Source organism: Lissotriton helveticus, chromosome 11 (genome assembly GCF_964261635.1).
Source record: "Lissotriton helveticus chromosome 11, aLisHel1.1, whole genome shotgun sequence".
NCBI lineage: Eukaryota > Metazoa > Chordata > Amphibia > Caudata > Salamandridae > Lissotriton > Lissotriton helveticus.
The window spans coordinates 943,702,976-943,722,414 of record NC_136072.1 but is presented as its reverse complement, the minus strand read 5'-3'; the positions used below and the strand labels follow the sequence as shown (position 1 = coordinate 943,722,414).

General features: G+C 40.6%; 1 protein-coding gene across 2 annotated transcripts in view; it reads right to left on the bottom strand.

Moving 5' to 3' along the window:
* Nucleotides 1-19,439, bottom strand: part of TTC28 (tetratricopeptide repeat domain 28) — a 1,211,014-nt gene that overhangs the window by 886,153 nt on the left and 305,422 nt on the right. For both annotated transcript variants that reach the window (XM_078667293.1, XM_078667294.1), the window contains exon 2: nucleotides 18,882-19,029. In XM_078667293.1, coding sequence (XP_078523419.1) covers nucleotides 18,882-19,029 — 148 coding nt within the window. The remainder of the gene's footprint in view (nucleotides 1-18,881; nucleotides 19,030-19,439) is intronic.

Here is a 19,439-nt window from a genome sequence, read left to right as displayed (position 1 = left end):
TTCATTGGGGAAGAGATGGAGGGATACATGTAGAATCACCCCCCAGCTCCCCAAAATTGGCTATAATGACAAATAAACATCACAGCAAGGTTATCTGCCTGAGAAAGCAAATGTGTAGGGTGGTGTAGGGTCCTGCAGTGCTATATAAAAAAATCTACCCTACAAGGGAAAAATGTCACAATAGACAGCATCTTCATTGGGAGCCACAGGGGTTATAAAACATCCTAAGCCCTTTCTTCTTTCACAGCTCCCACTGACAATGGATGGCAGTGCTGCTCCCATGCACCTCATCAGCAACAACGGCCATTCAGTGACAGCGGGATCCGCAGACTCTCAAGGGTGAAGCGTCTGCAACCCCTATCGCTCACGATGCTCTGACAGAGCTCTTTGCTCCTGCAGTTTGGCTGCCATACAGCGGCTGAACGGCCGTGGAGGCAGGCTTTCCATTACACCCCCCAGCTGCTCCTGCTGCACTGCAGTGACAGCAAAACCACGAGAATAAGCAAGAAGGGGAAGTCAGGAAAAAGGGAGAAGCCTCCTCTCACTTCTCATGAACACAGCCAATGCTTCCCCCAGCCCCCCGAAAAACAAAGCAAATTTGAAAGGAAAGTAGAAGAAAGTCTATGAACATTACAATGTTTTATTAGACAATAGCTCGTTGAAAAGTTGAGTTCTCCAGTGCAGACAATGATGGCTGGTACAGACCTTCTGCTCTAACCTTTCAATGTTTGTTTTCAGTGGGTGGAATGCTCTAATGACTTTACAGTCCTTCTACCTCAGGCAATAATGGTTATTAAGGCCTGATCCCAAAGTATAGCTCTAGACCACAATCACACTGGGGATAGTTCCTCACCTGCAGCTCAGACCTTTAACCATCCGTTACTGCCTTCGGCACTGGGCTATAATCAGTAACTACAGGAAAGGTTGTGCAAGGTACATATTAACATGCAGGCATAGTGTGCTCCTTGTAAGCTGAGTTTATGGGTTTGTGAGGAGGCCACGAGATCTGGGAACTTCAAGAAGGCCGCAGCATTCTCCTTGGGGCTGAAAGAACAAAGATCTAACTTTCCATGATGACATCGAGGAGGAAAGGTCAAAAACGGACTGGGATTAGTCGGGGAAGACAGATCCAATAGAATTTGATGCGTAAAACGAGCAAAGTAGAATACCGGAGGAGGAAAACAGAGTAGACGACCGAGATTTGGCGGGAGGCCAAAGAGGGAGGGACGCCGATGACAGTGACCCCGACAAGTCAAAGAGAAGGTGGGAGTAACCACATTTGGAGCAAGGCAAGTGGCAGCAGTAACAGCATTGGAAGTCTCATGTGATACTACGTGCAATCCCTGTGGCCTAGGGAGGCAGAGGGGCTTTTCGGGTACCACCGCTACATCTCTAGGAGAGGGTTGTAGCAGCAGGCAAGTACCCTTCCTACAATTTTTCCAATTGTAGTGGTGGTAATTCACTGTTTGGTACTTTGCGTGTCGGTGGTGGGGGAACATTGTCTTGAGTTCTACCATTGAAAAAGGGCGGGCATAGTATGACGAAGAAAGACAAAAGGGAGAGGAGTACTTAAACCAGGCCAAAAGCTGGTCTCATGAGAGAAAATGTGTCAGGGAGCACTTAAGAAGATAAAAATAAAGAGCAGGCTACTCTACTAATTTACTAATCAACACGTACAAGACACTGCTATAATGAGATTAACTGATGCAATTAGGAGTATGTGTGCCCACCCTAATACTCCTGGGCCTCCACAGCAGCCTGGCCACCCACAAGGTGGGGACAGTATATAGCACCACTTCTCCAGGGGAGTTACAGCCATCTTACCAGGCTGTTAATCCGGCCGTAACAATAGCATATGCAGATATATGCATACTTGAGCTACTTGGCTGTGATTCAGAATACTACAGAGTGCGGTTTCGTAGCAAAAAATGGGTAACGGGACAATCACCGAGCATTGTAGTAACGAATCAGGGACTTGGGAAATAGGTGGCTCTAACCTAATACAGCAAGCATGGGAGAGGTCACAGAGAAAATATATATTGAACAATTTCTTGAAGCACTTCAGCTGAGTAAGCGGAACTGGTTCAAACAACACCCTAATTTCCCAGCTGATAATGCTGTGGAACGGCCTGTGCCTTTCACCCATCACCGAGTTTAGTTCCACCACAACTAGAACTACAGCAGGACCCATTGAGGTGTCGGCCAGTATAGAGTCCAAAATAAATCCTGTTATGAAACACCCAGGAAAATCAATGACCAGCGGCAATGGTCACTCCCAAGGGCCACAGTGTTTCCATTGTAGGGAGTGAGGTCACATAGCCCATCATTGTTCACCACAAACCGTACCTGCTGAACCTAAGGAAGTCAGATATACGAGAGGCTGTGTCATATACATGGGCATAGGAGATAATACATTTAGGAGAACCGTTTATATAAATGGCAAGGCTGATCCAGACTTAATGCACACCGGATGTCATTGCACAATCGTTAGCAAGGACTTAGTGCAAGAGTCCCAAAGCAGAGAAGAGGAGGCCATACTTGTAACGTGCATCCATGGTGATTAAAAAAGGATCCTCAACTGCGGAAAGTAGGGGTAATTCCGTCCTTATAAGAGAGGGTAATAATTGGGGCTGATCACCCCAATTTCAATGAGTACCTGGCATACCGGGAGGAACAGACTGCAAGGGATACCTGGAATAAGGAAGCCCCTTCTAGGCCGATAGACCTAGAAACACAAACTGTGAAAGTGAGAAAAACTAAACAAGAGAAAAGAAGGGAGTAACAAAAGTTTTATATAACAATAACTCCAATTACAGTTCTGTTCTGTCAGCTCCAGAGGTGGCAGGTGAATTCCAACCTTACTCCCAAACGGTGCAGAGGGAGGGCAGCAGCCTGATACATTTCAGGGTAAACGTCAGGGAAGGAGACCCAAAACATGTAGGACCCATATTTTGTGTTAAAAAGGGCCTGTTGTATCATGTGGATAAGGTGGGGGGAAAATTCGTGAACAATTATTGTTTCCCACTGTGTTTTGCAGACAATTATTACAGTTGGCCCACACCAGACAGGGGGAGGGCATTATGGTAAAGAGAATACCCTAAAATATCTACTACAGAGATTTTATTGGGCAGAAGTATTGGGACGTAGCAAAATATTGTGCATCATGGGGACAATGTCAACATGACAAACCTTGCAGGAGTAACCAAGGCTCTGTTATATCCTCTTCCCATCACTGAAGTTCCTTTCCACAGAGTAGGTATGGACCAAGTTGGCCTTGTAACCTCACAAGCTTGGGGGCACGAAAATATTCAAGTCCTAGTTGATTATGCTACTCAGTATCCGGAGGCCATCCCAATGACCAGTATGACAACCTTGACTGTATCCCAGGCAATAATCACTTTTTTTGCTTGAGTGGGTTTTACTCAGGACCTTCTAACTGATCAGGGCACTCCCTTTATCTCCCAGTTGATGGCTGAAATATTCAAAATACTGAGCATAAAACAGATACGCACAACAGTATACCATCCTCAGACAGACGGACTGGTCAAGAGGTATAATGAAACAAAAAGAACATGTTAAAGAAGATGATATCAAAAGCTGGGATCAAACATATCCCTTGCCTTCTTTGCGATCTGAACTCCTGAACAATACCCCCTTTTGAGTTATCATTTGGCTTTAAACCTCTGACCCTATTGGACATGAAAGTAGAGCAGTGGGCGGAAGAAGCAAATGAGGGGAAATCCTTTGCCTGAGTATGTTACAGGTTTAAAAGAATCCCTGGCTACGCTGTGGGAGCAAGTGCATGATAGAAAAAGCATAGAGTTGACAGAAACACTTTAATAATAAGGGAGCCAAGTTAAGAGAATTCTCTGAAGGAGACAAGGTCTTAATACTACTTCCCTCTGTAGAAAATAAACTTTTAGCCACCTGGCAGGGACCATAAGTATTCCTCAAAAAACATAACCCCTGTTAATTATAAAATACCGATACCCCAAAAGGGTAAGGAAGGGCTGCTATTTAAGTTATTAAAAAGTTAGGAAGAGCCTAACTCTGGCGATAAACCAACCATTCCTATTAAGTATACCACTAATTCCCAATGAATAAATATACCTATACCACTACAAGGCCAAAATAGTAAGCAATGTTAAAATTGGATCCTCCTTAACCAACGAGCTGAGACAACAGTTATTTCACCTTATTCAACAGTACCCTAAGTTATTCAAGAGTACTCCAGGTCGCACCTCACTCATAATTAATAATATCATAACGACAGCCCTATTGCATCCTGGCTGCTAGACGGGAGGCAGTGAAACAAGAAATAAATGCCATGCTAGAAACAGATGTCATGTGTTGAATGGATGTGAATGGTGTTCCCCCATAGTCCTGGTGCATAAAGGAGATGGGAGTCTTCGCTTCTGTATTAACTTTAGACAGTTAAACAGTATGTTCAAATTTGACACATATCCAATGCCTCGCATAGATGAGCTTGTGGAGCAACTTGAGGGAGCCAGTATAATGACCACATTAGATCTGACCAAAGGGTGCTGGCAGATCCGATTAACACCAGAGGCTCGGCATAAAACTGCCTTTTCAAAACCTTCACAGGTATACCACTTTAAAGTACAACCCTTCGGTCTCCATGGGCCCCTGCCCCTTTCCAACAACTGATATATTATATACTCCAACCCCATTATGGGTACACAGTCGCTTATCCCAATTATATATATATGGTACTATAAGCCAACATGGGATACCCAACTGTAACATTTACCTCTAATTTGCGATGCTCCACGACAAGCAAGCCTTACCATTAACCCTAAAAAGTCTACCCTAGTCACTCACCAATTACAATACAGTGGGCTCTCTATCAAGGCACGAACTATCCAATCCCAGATAGATCAAATAAAAGCTTTGAAACAAATGTTCTGACCCACTAATAAATGAGAAATACACTAATATCTGGGCTTAGTAGAATATTATAGTAGATTCATTCCCCACTTTTCACTAGCCCCCTCACTGACTTGTTGACCAACAAATATTCAGCGCGCATACAGCAGTGGTTAGACAGCCACGATCACAGCTTTCAGCAGTTGAAAAATAGTCTATGTAATGCCCCTGTTCTCCAATGCCTCAATTTCAATCAAACATTTGTACTACACACAGATGCTGCAGGTTATGGTTTAGGAGCTATTTTGTCACACCCTGATGACCTCTTATGTCCTCTTTTCCATCTCAGCTGTAAAATGTTCCCAAGAGAGAGGAATTACTCAACTATTGAGACAGAGTGTCTGGCTATTAAACGGGCTGTAGAAGCACACCAATATTACCCCTTAAGACACATGTTCCTTTTACTAACTGACCATGCTCCATTAACCTGGCTAACCTGTAACAAGGATACCAACCAAAGAATATTGAGATGGGGCCTGGCTTTACAGCCTTTTTCCTTCCAGGCACTAGACAAACCCTGGAAGACTGCAAAAGAATGTAGCTTATCTCTCTCTGTGTCCATTGGCCGAATGGCCCCAATGGACATTCCTAGGGGAGGAGCAGTGTGAGGAGACAGGGAGATCCAGGAACTTCAAGATGCCCCTAGCTTTCCAGGGCGACATTGAGGAAGAAAGGTCAAAAGCTGCTGGGGATTGTTTGGGAGACAGAGATACGACATAATGCGGCACGGAAGATGAGCAAAGAAGAATATCAAAGTAGGAAAATAGAAGAGACAAAGGAGATTCGACAGGAAGCCGAGGAGGGAGAGACACCAAGGGTAGCGACCCCGACAGGAGTCAAAGAGAGGGTGGGAGTCACCTTGTTCGGAGAGAGGCAAGCAGTGGCAGCAATATCATCGTCAAGACCTTCCCCAGAGCTTTATATAGTGCAAACAAAGACCCAAAGCAATCAGTTATCAGAGCGCTTTACATGAGCACCAGTTGCGTTACATAAGGACACATTAATTATTTAGGCATGGGGAGATTAAGTGATTTGTCCAGAATCTCAGGATGCTGAGCGTCGTTGCAGAGACTCGAACCTGGTTCCCCAGATTTGAGGTCGACCGCCCTAGCCATTAGGCCACATCCTCTCCCCATCTTGAGCCTGATAGAGCAGCCAGTCCTTTCACTGGGATGCTTGTGTGTTTTTCTCTCTTCTCCTCTTCCTCGCCCTCCCTACTGTGTGGCAGGGCACCGTCCCTTTTGGCCACATACACCAACCGCCCCTTAGTAATATGTATTATCACGTGAGCATCAAAGTATGAAAAATGAAGATAAAATCATGACTCTGGCCATTTAATATCACAGTTTTGCAGTGGGATATTTCCTCCCCAGTAACAGACATAGAGAAGTTAAAAAACACTAACACAAGTCTCCAACTCTATGGTTGAATGTACTCCCACTGAAGGGACTAGCTGTGTTGCAGCATAGCTCATGGAACTGCTTGAAATCACCTTCAATTTGTTACTACCCAATCACATTGTATGGCAATTCCTAGCACTATTCTAGGGTTTAGCGAAGCTGAAAGGTACGCAAACCACATGCCACATCAATTAAGCAAAACTTTTTTTACTATTTTTTACTATTTTAGTATTTCTTTTTGTAACGACCTTGTAATTTGAGCTTGACTTTTCGAGGACTTGTTAACTAGCATCACATGCACAGTAAACTTATGCTTTTAGTTATTTTTCCCTTCAGCTCCTTTCTTTAGCACTCATCTGAAATATGCAAATAAAAAGATGCATATATCAACAATCTGCATTTTAATGTGAACTACAAATTATGAATTGTCCAGGTAATAGCATTAATACTTTTAAATATTGCCTGTTCCTGTTGTCCAGAGAGGTATCCATGTCGTCATCATAATTTGGAACACACTATTACTTTACTACCTACAAATAGAACATTTCCACTAACTGTAAAGATAATTGGAAACGGTTGTACTTCATCCTACAAAAATCAATACACGTATATAGAGAGCAATATACACAGGCTATCTCTCTTCACAATTTTAAAAGAACCACAGCATACAGAAAATACAATTAGGATGTTCTATCCCCTTGTGCGAACACCTCTAGCATAAAAGTTCGTATTCATTTTACATAGAGTTGTCCTATCGAAGTAGATGGTGAGATAAGATCAGATTCTAGGTAGCTTAGCAGAGGGAAATGCATTTTTGCTAAAGTTATCCAACCCCATTAAGGTTCAAGCTGTCCGTGTATCCAATGAAACGTCAGCCATGGTGAACCTCCGTAATGTAGTCCTTTCCAAGATCATTTTCACATTGAAGACCACGACTTTGTAGTACTTCTTTGATTTTCTCTAATATATAATCTTCTTTCTTTCTGTCTGGGTGAAACCAGCACAGTTTGCTTTAATTCTGAAGACACAAACCATGTTAGCTCAAGTTTATCCCTAGATTTCGAAATTAGTAATAATGTGCTGAAATAATTTATTTTAATTAGAGTTACTTTTTACATAGGAATGATCAAGCTTAAGCCAAGATGTATGTTAGAATTTCTAGCAGGAAAATGTTGTGCTACAAAATATCATAGCCTAAAAATGGACAAGCAAAATATTGTGTAGGTCAGTATGTATAGGTAAGTATAGATTCTTGATTTTTTAGACCTGACATTTCGGTAGCATACCTGTAGGCCAATGGGGATATATTTTGAACTGGCAACTCTAATTCCCCATTTTCTCACTTGATTCTTAACAAACAGACTTAATATTCTCACATGTATTTATTTACTTTTCTAGAAAAGCCCCAAACCATCCTGGCCTTTGGGGTTTGCTAGCCGAGCATCGACTCAGGCTGAAACAAAACGCATTACATAGAACATATTAAAACAAGCATTTGCAATGCAATAGGTCTCGCATTTATGAGCGTTTGATCTACTGGCATTGTTAATGGCAATACCTTTTATTTATGTGTTGTTTTTAAAACAGATAAATAAAAGGCATTGTTATTTACAATGCTAATAGCTTAAACTCTCGCAAATGCAAGACCTAATGCATTGCAAATGCGTGCTATAAAAATAGAAGAAAAAAAAAGTTAGGAGAGACGGTGTCCTTCCTGCAACAGCAGGCAGGACAACACTATTCGAGAAAATAGTGCTAGAAGGTTGTAACACATGTAACAAGGGGTGTTGCAATAGGAGGTTACAAAATGAGACAAAGCGGTACTAAGGAGGGATTACTAAGCCTTTTAACAAATGAACAGCCACAGTTTACAGTGGACAATGACACAAGCCAATGAAAACAATACAACATCCCTCGCAGAGCATCGCATGTGCTGCCCAGTCTCGACCTAAAAAACTGATAACCAGGTTTGTGGTTTATGCATGCAGCGGTCTAAGGCTGGAAATGTGGCTAACTGCCTGCTTCCCTTCATTATCAGGAGGCATAACTCCCACATCCAGTAAAGTTCCAATCTTACGGAGTCCAGCTGCTGCATTTTTAATTTATCTTTGGTTTTCATTAAAGTTTACAGCATTTACCATCTGTGGCTAATGACCATCAACTATAGAGATTTGAGGTATTGAATTACCTGCTTCTGGGTTATTTATCTTAATAAAAGACAATTTATTACTGTTAGCATCAGGGGAAAGTACTTGAAATATTTGTGGTTTTTAACATAACGCTATGAGCAAACGGGTTCTTCGAGGTCCACCATATATTGTGCGATGGGTAAAAGCAGTGCCAAGAGCATTACCATCTGAATGCCAGACTTTGGGCCATTTATTTATTCACATTGTAACTAAAGTGTTTGCTCATTTTGTCCTTCGAGTCCCACTCCTTAAGGCTTCCATGTTCCCACCATAGGCGTTTTTACCCTCAAGACTTCCGAGTTCCTAAAATATTTTCTGTTGTAATATCTAATAAATGTTCCCTACAATCATCCTAGTCAAAAAATATACAGCATCCTCAATAAAAATAAAAAAACCTCATGGTCAACTTGTCAGTCACAGCCGGTGCAGGTAAGATGGGTGGGGCAGGGTGGGGGTGAGTCGACAGATGACGACGAGGGAAAATAAAATATTTTTAAAAAAGAAAACCACTTACCTTGCACTTGACGGATCGCCGAGTCAGCGATGTGACAAGCGCAAGGTAAGTGTTTTTCTATTTTATTTTCCCTCGTTGTCTGTTGACTCACCCTCCCTCCCCCCGCCCCGCACCATAGCTCTTACCTGCATCGAACACAACTGCTTGTAGCGCCATTATCCACCAACACTCATGAGCCACTGCACGATTTACTATCTGCCCAGTGGAGACTTCCAAAATGTGGAATGGGCCTGGCCCAGGGTGTGTTTCTTTTCAAAGGTCCCACCTTAAAGTGTTCCTAAATAAATCTATCAAACTGAGAAGTCTGTAACCTGTCCAACTTGAGTGGTTTTCAAACTTAAAAGAACACCCAGCATCCTAGATCGAACATATATTGTATTTAAATAAAAAATAACTTAATCGTATTTTATATGTAGGAACTTCCACAAAAGATATGCTGCTTTATGCTCCTTAAATAACTGGTGTCAGAATTGCTGGTTAGCATGAAGTATTAGGCAGGTGTTATTTTTTCGAATTTAAGTATGTGACACAGACATAACCCGTTAGCAGTAGTACCTACAGAATTGAGTTACCTTTTACAAAGGACCTGCCTGGGGGGATCGAAATAGAATTAATTAAAGTAGGTAAAACCTGCGAGCCCGCAAAACACTGTGGCCGAGGACCGAAGATAGGGCCGTAGACATTCTCTAGCTGAGGCCTTTGCTTCTGGAATCACCTACCCACAGCCCTTCAGTTCATGCTACACTTCAAGGAAGGAGAACACCTGGGACAGAATTATTGTTTGTACCCTAGGGCACAATGGTATTAAAGAAAGGGCTGCAGACGCTCACCACAACCGCCTGCAGGGGCATCTCACCTCTTGATAGTGCAGGCGGTATGCCACCTGAACTGTGATACACAGAGTAGCTTTGAGCAGCTGCTCCGTATTTTACTTGAATGAGCTGCCCCGGGGGTAGCGTGAGTTTGTGAGCATTCTGTATACTAGGGCGCACTTTCACTGTCTGCACTAGGCACACCTTTTGAAAGGTGCCCCAAGGCGCAAACAGGGAAAGACCGCTTAATATATAATACGCCCCCTGAGGCCGTATTATACATTGTGCCCTGGGGCCCTAATGGGCGCATGCACCCACTTTGTGCACCCCCGGGGCACAATGCATTTACAGAAGTGGCTGCAGGTGCTTGTGCGCCCCCTTCTGTAATACTGATAGTACTGTTGCAATTGTAGGGTGGTCCCTCATTTGCACGGGGGCGTGGCCCCATGCAAATGAAATAATCACTTTACCTGTTCTGTATCATGGACGTGGGTGTAGAGACAAGCATACCCATAGGAGGCGCACTGAAAGTGCACCACAAAAAGATTGCACACTTTCATTGCGCCTCCTAAAGGCAGCCCTCTGGAGGTGAGAAAGGGGGTCCTATGAACCTCCCAGGAATCCCTTTGGAGGTGTGTACAGTCACTCAAAGCATCTACCTGCAATATCTCTTTCCCCTCTTCAAATTGCAGGCGGCAGGCCACTTGCACTGTGAAAATGGATCTGCTTTAAAGCCGCTGCTAAGTATTTCACTTGAATGTGCTGCGCTAACGGCAGTGTGAGTTTGTGGTTGCTCTGGAGGCAGTGCATTCTTTCTAATATGGTGCATAGTCTCTGTTTGCACCCAGCTCACCTTTTGAAAGGTGCGCCATGGTGCAAACAGGGAAAGTGTGCCGAATACATACTACGACCTCTGTAGCTCTGATCTACACCTCGGGACTGACAATCTTTTATTGAATGTAATTGTGTACTTTTGTAGGCTGCAAAGTTTCTGTGACACTGCAAGAACTGTTATTGCTGCTTGTCTTTTCAGTTAGTGCCCTGGTTCTTTGGTTGTGATACACGCCACAGAAAATATTTGTTACGAAAATACTGTATTACCTAATCTCAGGGTATTGTCACCAAAGACGTTGGATGGTGACTTTATTCTGATCACCTTGCTTGCATTTTCCCAATCTTTCCTAATTTTCTTGCAACAAAACCCCACAGTTTGTTTATTAACAATGTTCCCAAACTGGCCCTTATTTTCTGCACGATATAGTTTCTTCCAATGGGACCAAGAACACCGTGCCTAATGCTAGTGAATATGCTCTTTTGTATATATTTTACTTGGCCTGTGAAAAACATTACATTTTCCAGCAGACACATTTTGCCCTCTACACTTTTTTACCTTTTAAATACCAAGAGATAATATTACAACAGAAATCAAAAAAAAATTATTTCACCTTTCATTCTGCATGGGGATGAAATGGGTAGTTTGTCATTGATCAACTTTGAAGGCCAGAAACTTTGTGTTTTTGGGAGTGACATTATTCAGCAATTTTGCAAACAGTTGTCTTCTATGGAACATTAATCATGAATTCATTTATCAGATGTTTCCTTTCCAGTGAAGGGATTCCAAGAGTATTAAGTTTAAAAAAAGAGAAAAAATATGCTTCTGGTTTCTTTCATATTCTTTTCTAAAACATAATGCTGGGACCCAGATTAAGTTTCAAGCATGGGTGAAGTGGGAGGCTTGCTTCCAAACACAAATGGGTTTTACAGGAGAAAAAAGTTATCACAAACAACTGCTGTTTGGATTTAGTTTACAGCAAAAAATATGAACGATTTTGTTTCACTTATTATGTTGCAAAAAATAGAAAAATATTATTGGGAGTTATTTGGCAATTCAAATAGTGGTAACTTCAGACCAATAAGAATTGGGTGAAGTGCAGAAAATGTTTTGCTTCAAACGGCGAAAGGGCAGGAAATTCGACTGAATGTGCCACTGAAATTATTACTTTTCACTCCCTTATCAGTTAACCAACAAGTGTTTATGCCATCCAACATGAAGCGTTTCTTGCTTGCTCGGAAACTTCACCTCAGAAGGTGCCGTGAGACTGTAACCCTATTGGCTTCAGATTTAGGGCCTAATTACGATGTTGGTCGGAGTTGCCTCTCACCAACACCGTTTTGGGGAAGGAACCACCCGACCATAGGTCGGCGGTTCTGACAACCACATTAGGATGTGACCACACATGGCACGGTTGCAAACTTCCATTTTTCAATGGGAGCTTGTGCAGCGGGCCGAAACTGCACGCAGCACAAACTACCATTGAAAAATGGAAGTTTGTAAACATCCCTGTACACACTGTGTGCTCCTCGATCTGTCGGAACTGCGTCAAATTCCTCCGCCTGTTTAAACTCTGACCGCCATCATCATAATATGGCGGTCGGACTTTAAACGTACCATCTCGGTTGGAGGCTTTCCAACCGACATCGTGATAAGACCCTTAGTGTTATTATACTTCTTCACCACTTCAGTGAAATGCCAATAATAAGTAAAATCTACACCAGTTTATATTCTCGCTTCCTGATCTTCCTTGCACTTCTGTTACCTTCAATTCCACAAGAAGAGGCACACCTGCTCAATGATGTCTCTTTGTTTTTTAATTATTTTCATTTTGTGGCCTAATCTTGCAAAAATAAGAATGCAACCAAGAAATCAACTTGCTGAAGCCAGACCTAATAGCATTAACAACACTTGTTTTAAAAGATGTCCTGAGGCAGATTGATTTAAAATGTGATTGGTTGTATTTATGTAAGAAAGTGCAAGATTTAGCTCTTACTAGATGTGAACAAAAGGTACTGTCATTTGGTGTTAAAAGGAATAAATAAGGGGGGGCATGGCTTGATTCCCGGTGGAGATGGCTGCTCTCGTGTGAAGCTCTGTCAGAAAAAGGGAGAGTTGCTGTGCCGCAGTTATATCTGATGATGATACTCTACAATCAAACCACAGTTTCAAGCAGCATGTAAGGACCATCATGTGTTGCACTTTATAACTTTTGGATATCACACACTACCTTTTCCACTTCTAATGTGTACAAATACCTCAAAGCACCCACCATTTTGTGCTGGCTGCTATCATCGTCATTAATGTGGATGCAGAAAATCAATGCACTTCTTTGTATTAATTAACCAAGGCAAGTTCTCTCACACCAGGTGAATATTTTAGGATAAGTCCTTTTTAGACCTTTTGATTAAGCGCTGAATTTTCACCTTGGTCTTGTTTCACTCTCATAAAATGGCCACCATTTTAAACCTTAACCATTGCATGACGAGAATACCTGCTTTTCTCATATCCAACCCTCACTATATCTATTTCTTAGGTGAAGTAAGGTGGCTGTTTATTTGCAGCCCTTTTTGAATGATATACTCCACAGCTTCAATAATATTCATCATTTTAAATATTCACATTGTATATTTAGTATTGTTCAGCTACAGGTTCCTTCCTACTCACGTCAATCTATGGGTAGATTGAAAAAGAACAATTGTTCTTCTAAGCTTCTTAACTGTTCTTCTAAAAACGGCAACAAAAGTTACATTTCAACCAAACATAGTTCCCAAATGGAAGATTCAAGTATTTCAACGGATAAAGGAACATCTAATCTCCAAATTCATCTCCGGTGACCATTCCTTCACCTCATCTCAATATTAGTAAGCCTTCAGGAAAAAGTCTTACAAAAGAGCGACCATCCCAGACACATATGCTTCCTCCTACCTCCATGGATCTTCTGCTGGAAGAAATGTGGGCTTACGTCTATACCTAGAGGAGACTAATACAAGACTGCAAACACTTGATGACATATGGTCCAGGAATGGATGTCCACCTTGGAATATTGCACACATCTCTTTAAAGTCACATATAAAAATAAAACAATGTATGAAGATACAGTGCTTTTGAAGTGTTTTATTCAGAGAGGTAAAGCTGAAGCCCTGGAGATGTCCAACTCTCAGGAACATTAAATTACTTAACCTATTTGTAAGACATTTTATCTTTTTAAATAATATAACTCATGTTGATTAATTTTTTTTATCTATTTGTATTGCTACCTTTCTTAGCTCATGAATATTCTGTTTGCAGGAAGTGTTTTCAATTTTGCCCCTGTGCTATTTCCTGCCTGTATATCAATGTCTACTCAAATCCGCTCCCTCCCAGCCTGGTAGTGTCATCTTTTCCATGTGGTTTAAACTCCCCCATCCTTCTGATGTGCTTCTAGGTATCTCTTCCCTCTCTCCCTTGGTCACCATTTTGCCTCATATCTTGGTTGTTTTCATTATTTTTCCACTTTTCTAATTTGTGTACTTTTCTTATCCTTTTCTATACTCTTTCACACCTGTTTCCTTCTCCTTCAATTTCGTCCTTCCTTTGTCTTCTGTTATTACTGGTCATCATCACTACAAACGCTATATATTGTGTATGCGGATTGTAATGTCTGATGTGTTTAAAAATTGTATCCTGGAATGTCAAGGGTCTGAGTTCGTCTATTAGGTGACAATGCAATCATGTGTATATCTTATTTCTGTACAAATTTTAATGTGTATATAATGAATCTTTGTATTGCACTGCTTTTATGGTTTTTATTAACCGAAATAAAGATGTATTGACTGACTGAGGTGACAATGTATCTTAACAAATCTGTCAAGTCTTAATGCTGATAATGCTCTTATACAAGAAGCACATCTTACTGAAACTGAATCCTTAAAATTAAAGAGAGGTCGGGTAGGAGAACTTTTCTTTTCCCTAGAAATGGAAAACATAATGGTGTTTTAAACTTATGTTGTATAACTCTTAACGTACAACTCAAATTTCAGGAGTCAGACATAGATGGCCGTTCACTTGTTTAATTCTTAATAATGTTCCCATTTCCATTTTCAATGTGTATGGTCCAGATCAACCAGACAATACATTTTGGTCAAATGTTTCCCAACAACTCATTTAATACTCAGATGACAATCTTATTGTTGTAGGTGATTGCAACCACATTATAGATCTTTTTGTTGATCGAAACTCCACTTTTCAACATGTCTCCAACTAGTCTCAAAAACATTTGTTCAAAAAGTTAAGCAAAGAGCACTAATAGACAGTTGGGGATTATGTCACCCCACAAAAAGAGAACATACACATGTTTCTCCTGTCCATCATATGGAATCAAGAATAGGCCAGATTTTCATTTCAAATGATTTATCTCAGACATTATACTCTGCAGAAATAGGATCAATCTTGCTCTCAGGCCATGCACCCATTTTCTTACAATTAGACATTTTACTTAAGCCCACTCAACCAAAAAGGTAGTGATTCAATAACACTTTATTTTTGGATAACTCTTTATCTCTTCATTTACTTCCATTTTTCATGTTTTCTTTCAGATTAATTGAACAGACAAAATCACTTTTCATACCCTTTGGGACATTTTTAAAGCATCAGCTAAAGACTTTGTTATCCAATACATCTTCAAAGAACATCTACTGCTAAAATGAAGCAAATTCTCATGAATATTAAAACATTAGACTAAACATATTAAACCTCAAATTCAACAGAGTGTCTACAAGAATTATTTAGTGGCAAACACAATTTTAATAAACTGAATATGTTTGAGCATATCGTCTTAAATCCAGTGCCAGGAACTATGGTGGTCAAAACAAATCTGGAAAGCTCTTGGCAAATTACTTTAAAATAAAAATAAAAAAATCCAAAATTGATTCTATAATAGATTGCAACATAATTCAGTCAGTCAGTCAAACAAGCTTTATTCGACATAGTCATAAAAGCATTACAGATAAAAAAGTGTTTATAAAAATAGAGTTAAGATTTGTGCAGAGATTTAAAACAGCTTTAAAATTCAAAATTCATTACAAATATTAAAAAATCTTCATATTAAAATGCATCAAGTATTCAGGTAGAAGGTGATTTATCAAGAGCCTATCCCTTTACATTTTTGTTTCTGATAATCCAGGCCCATCCTAAGAATTTCGCCACAGCTATATATATTACAGGGCTTGGGTTTGTACAGATGATTCTAGCAGCCACAGTTCCACTCCGAGTGCCCAACATAATTCATTATGCAAAGATTCAGATATTTTTAAGTGAATATACAAAAATCATTTGATACCCACTTAGAATTCTCTTCACTCGAATCTGATGTCTTTCATGGCGAACTTTTTATGTCTCTCAACTCAATCAAAAAAGATAAAGCACCTGGACTGGACAAGTTTACAGCAGAATTTTTTCTACATTTCTCACACTTACTTTTATCTAAATTATTGAGCCTGATTGAATATTTTGCACAAACAGGTGAATCTAGTGGATCCTTTCTATAAGCCTTGATATGTCTCAAACCAAAAAAAAGCAAAGATCTTCAATATTGTAAAAAATATAGGCCTATTTTCCTTGTCAATACTAATTTTTAAAAATTACATTAACAAGGATTTTGGCACTATGATTGGAAGCTTTGCTTCCAAAAATACTAGGTAAGGAACAATCTGATTTTGCACAAGGTAGATATATATCTGATGATGCAAGGCTCTTTTTCAATACTCTCTCTAAGTCTATAAATACTGTGAATCGATGGCAGCTCTAGCCTTAGATGCTGAGAAAACATTTGATTGTGTTAATTGGTCTTTTCTATTCCAAACTTTATACTGGTTTGGCTTTGGTGCTAACATTATTAATTTGATATCTCTCTTATACACTGCACCTAACGTTGCCATTACTATAAATGGAATTTCTTCCTCTTATTTCACTTTTGTGTTTGTCAGGGTTATCCCCTTTCTCTACTTCTCTTTTACTTAGTGTTAGAACATTTCTATCTAAGCTACAACAAAATGAGCATGTTCATGGATTCTTTCACAGCAAACAATGTATTAAATTGGCAGCATATGCTGATACTTTATTGTTTATCTCACAAACTCAAACATCAGTACCAGCTTTCCTAAGTAAAGTAGACTCTTAGGGGCCCATTAGGATGGTGGGCGGATCGCCTTCGACGGCGGTAGCCACCGTTGGCCCGGCGGGAGTGATCCGATCGCCATCCATGCCTGATTGACCCCCACCATATTAGTATGGCTGGGGGGTCCACGGCAGAAGGTAGATCCAATCACATAGACCAGAAAGTGGGAGGAGACATTCCTATGGATGGAAAAGTTTCCTTAAGAAATAGCCCAGATGATAACACAACAATGTCAAGAGATCTGACTGAAGGGCGAATCACATGAGACAGGAAGTGGGAGGAGACATTTCCACTGGACTATAAAACTGGAGGCTGCATTCGAACAGGTGCAAACTGCCCAGCGAGGAGTGAGGACGCTTATGTGAATGTGCCAAATGTTTCTTTGAAGAAGTAAGTGGGGAGTGGAATATTCCCTTGCCTTAGTAGAGAATTGCTAGTAATAAAAATGAAGATTCGTGGGCAGAAGGGAGCTTCGGTAGAGATTATAGACATGTGATGGAGGCAACAACTCTATCTCCAAGACGGCACAGTTCTTAACACTTAAATTTTTTAAGATTTAGTTTCAATTTACAAGTGAGAATTAAAACATATATGAAAAATCCAACCTATAGCATTCATCCACCCATGCTGGTTAGAATAAGAACACCAATGTTAAGAGGCAAAAATAGTTTATAGCAAACATTCAAAACAAAAAAAGAATGCAGAAAGTGTTTGAAGAAGTCAAAATATATAATAAAAAATACGTCAATCAAAACTAACGTAAGAAACAACGTGAAGCTATTTTTTGCCCAAATAAGGTCCATGGACATTTTTCTGTTTGATGTAATAAATATATTTTTAATGTTACGATCATCAGTTTGAGTAGCAGTCATGCTCTTGATATTTACTTTATTTGTTATGGGATTTCAGACGAGGCAGTTAAGGTCAGAAATGGTGATTTATTGTGGAATCTTCGATGCAGGCCAATAGCTCCCAGAAGGACAATGATTTGTAGAAGAACCCTGGCTGACCTCTTTAGTTAGAGTAAAGGGACACAATAAAATCTATTGGCAATTCCAGGCATGCTTTAGGCTTTCCCAGACAGATGGAAGTGGAAAAATAAGAGCTCGTAGCATTGATTATTGTGTCTTTCAAAAAGTCATAATGCAGAAGAAAAGCCCTGTGTGTATTTTAACATACTGTGCTTAATTTATTAAGCCTTTAGGCTAATGTTTTGGGTGGTAGGAATTTGTCTGTCCCATTTACACGAATTAAGAATGTTATTTAAATACCACCAAAAGACAGCATGAGTTACATTGAGCAGTTCAGTAGACTTCTCTCCCTTGTTCCTGGGAGGCACTTTTTAATTGTCTGAGTTCTGGGAGGAAAAAACACTTCTCAATTGTTGACAAACACAACCATCTGGCAGCCATGTTTGCCAGGCAGAAGGAACAACCTTTATCTGAAGCAACATCGTCGCAGCTGGAGCAGATTTTCCAACACCCATGACATCAGGAGAGTAGACATACTTTAATATCTTAATTGCAGAATCAATACCATAAAAACACAACTTCCACACCCTCCACTTAAAAAATAGTTTTGTCGTTCTTGGAAGTCTGGGCTAAGTGGAGCTGGGAGAGGGAAAGCACTATCAATGTTAAGATCATTTGCCTCATCAAGAGAGCCATTCATTTGGAGCCAAACAGTGGTTGGGCTAGCAGGATACCTTTAGTCTTTGTGCAGTGTAATTTAGTGCCGTGTGGCCACTCGCATATCAGACTGCTCTTCCTTAGATGAACAAAACTTTCTTCTGTAAGATTCCTCCTGGCATGATTCCCCTTTAGACAAATGCCCTCTACAAAACAATGTTGTCCTCTGCGTGTAGAAACCCAGATTTCTCTTTGCTATCCATTCTCCTTGATTGTCTCTCTTTTGGGTGCAATTAAGTGCAGAGTTGTGGCTAGACCAGCTTTTTTGACCAAAGCAAGCTCTTACACTTGCACATTCAGCACTCTCTACTGTCTGCCACAAGATTAGTTGGAAAAGCTTACCTCGCATGGGTGACTTCATGGCGGCTTCCACCATTCCAACCAAAAGCTGCAAACTCTTGGGATCCTGGGCCAGCCCAGATGCAAACGCTGCCAGCGCATCTGCATGGCGCCCGAGGTACTGGAGGGCAATGCCCTGTCGGAAGTATGCCTAGAGAAAAGAGGCAAAAAAAAATATTAGAATAAAGCATACATCTGTATTACGACTCTACTTCATCACCACAAATATTTTTACAAAATGCAACAAAATCTCTATTTTTCAAATATTGTCCTTTTGAAACCACACATCGAGATTGGTGGGGGATTTCACTTGCATGTACCAACTTTTTTACTTGACTTAGTTTCACCGGTATAGCACCAGTAAAATAAACTGAACCCCAAGCGACTGCCATCCACCCACAGTGGCTTGACTGCTGCCCTAAAGCAGAAACTGCTGGTTTGTTTCACAGCGATGATACCTCTTAATTAGGTCTCAATTGAAAAGAAGTATGTGGAAGATGTAACAACCATTGATGGGCAAAATGCTCTACCAACAGGTGGAACGTGGAGCATTCCTCATAG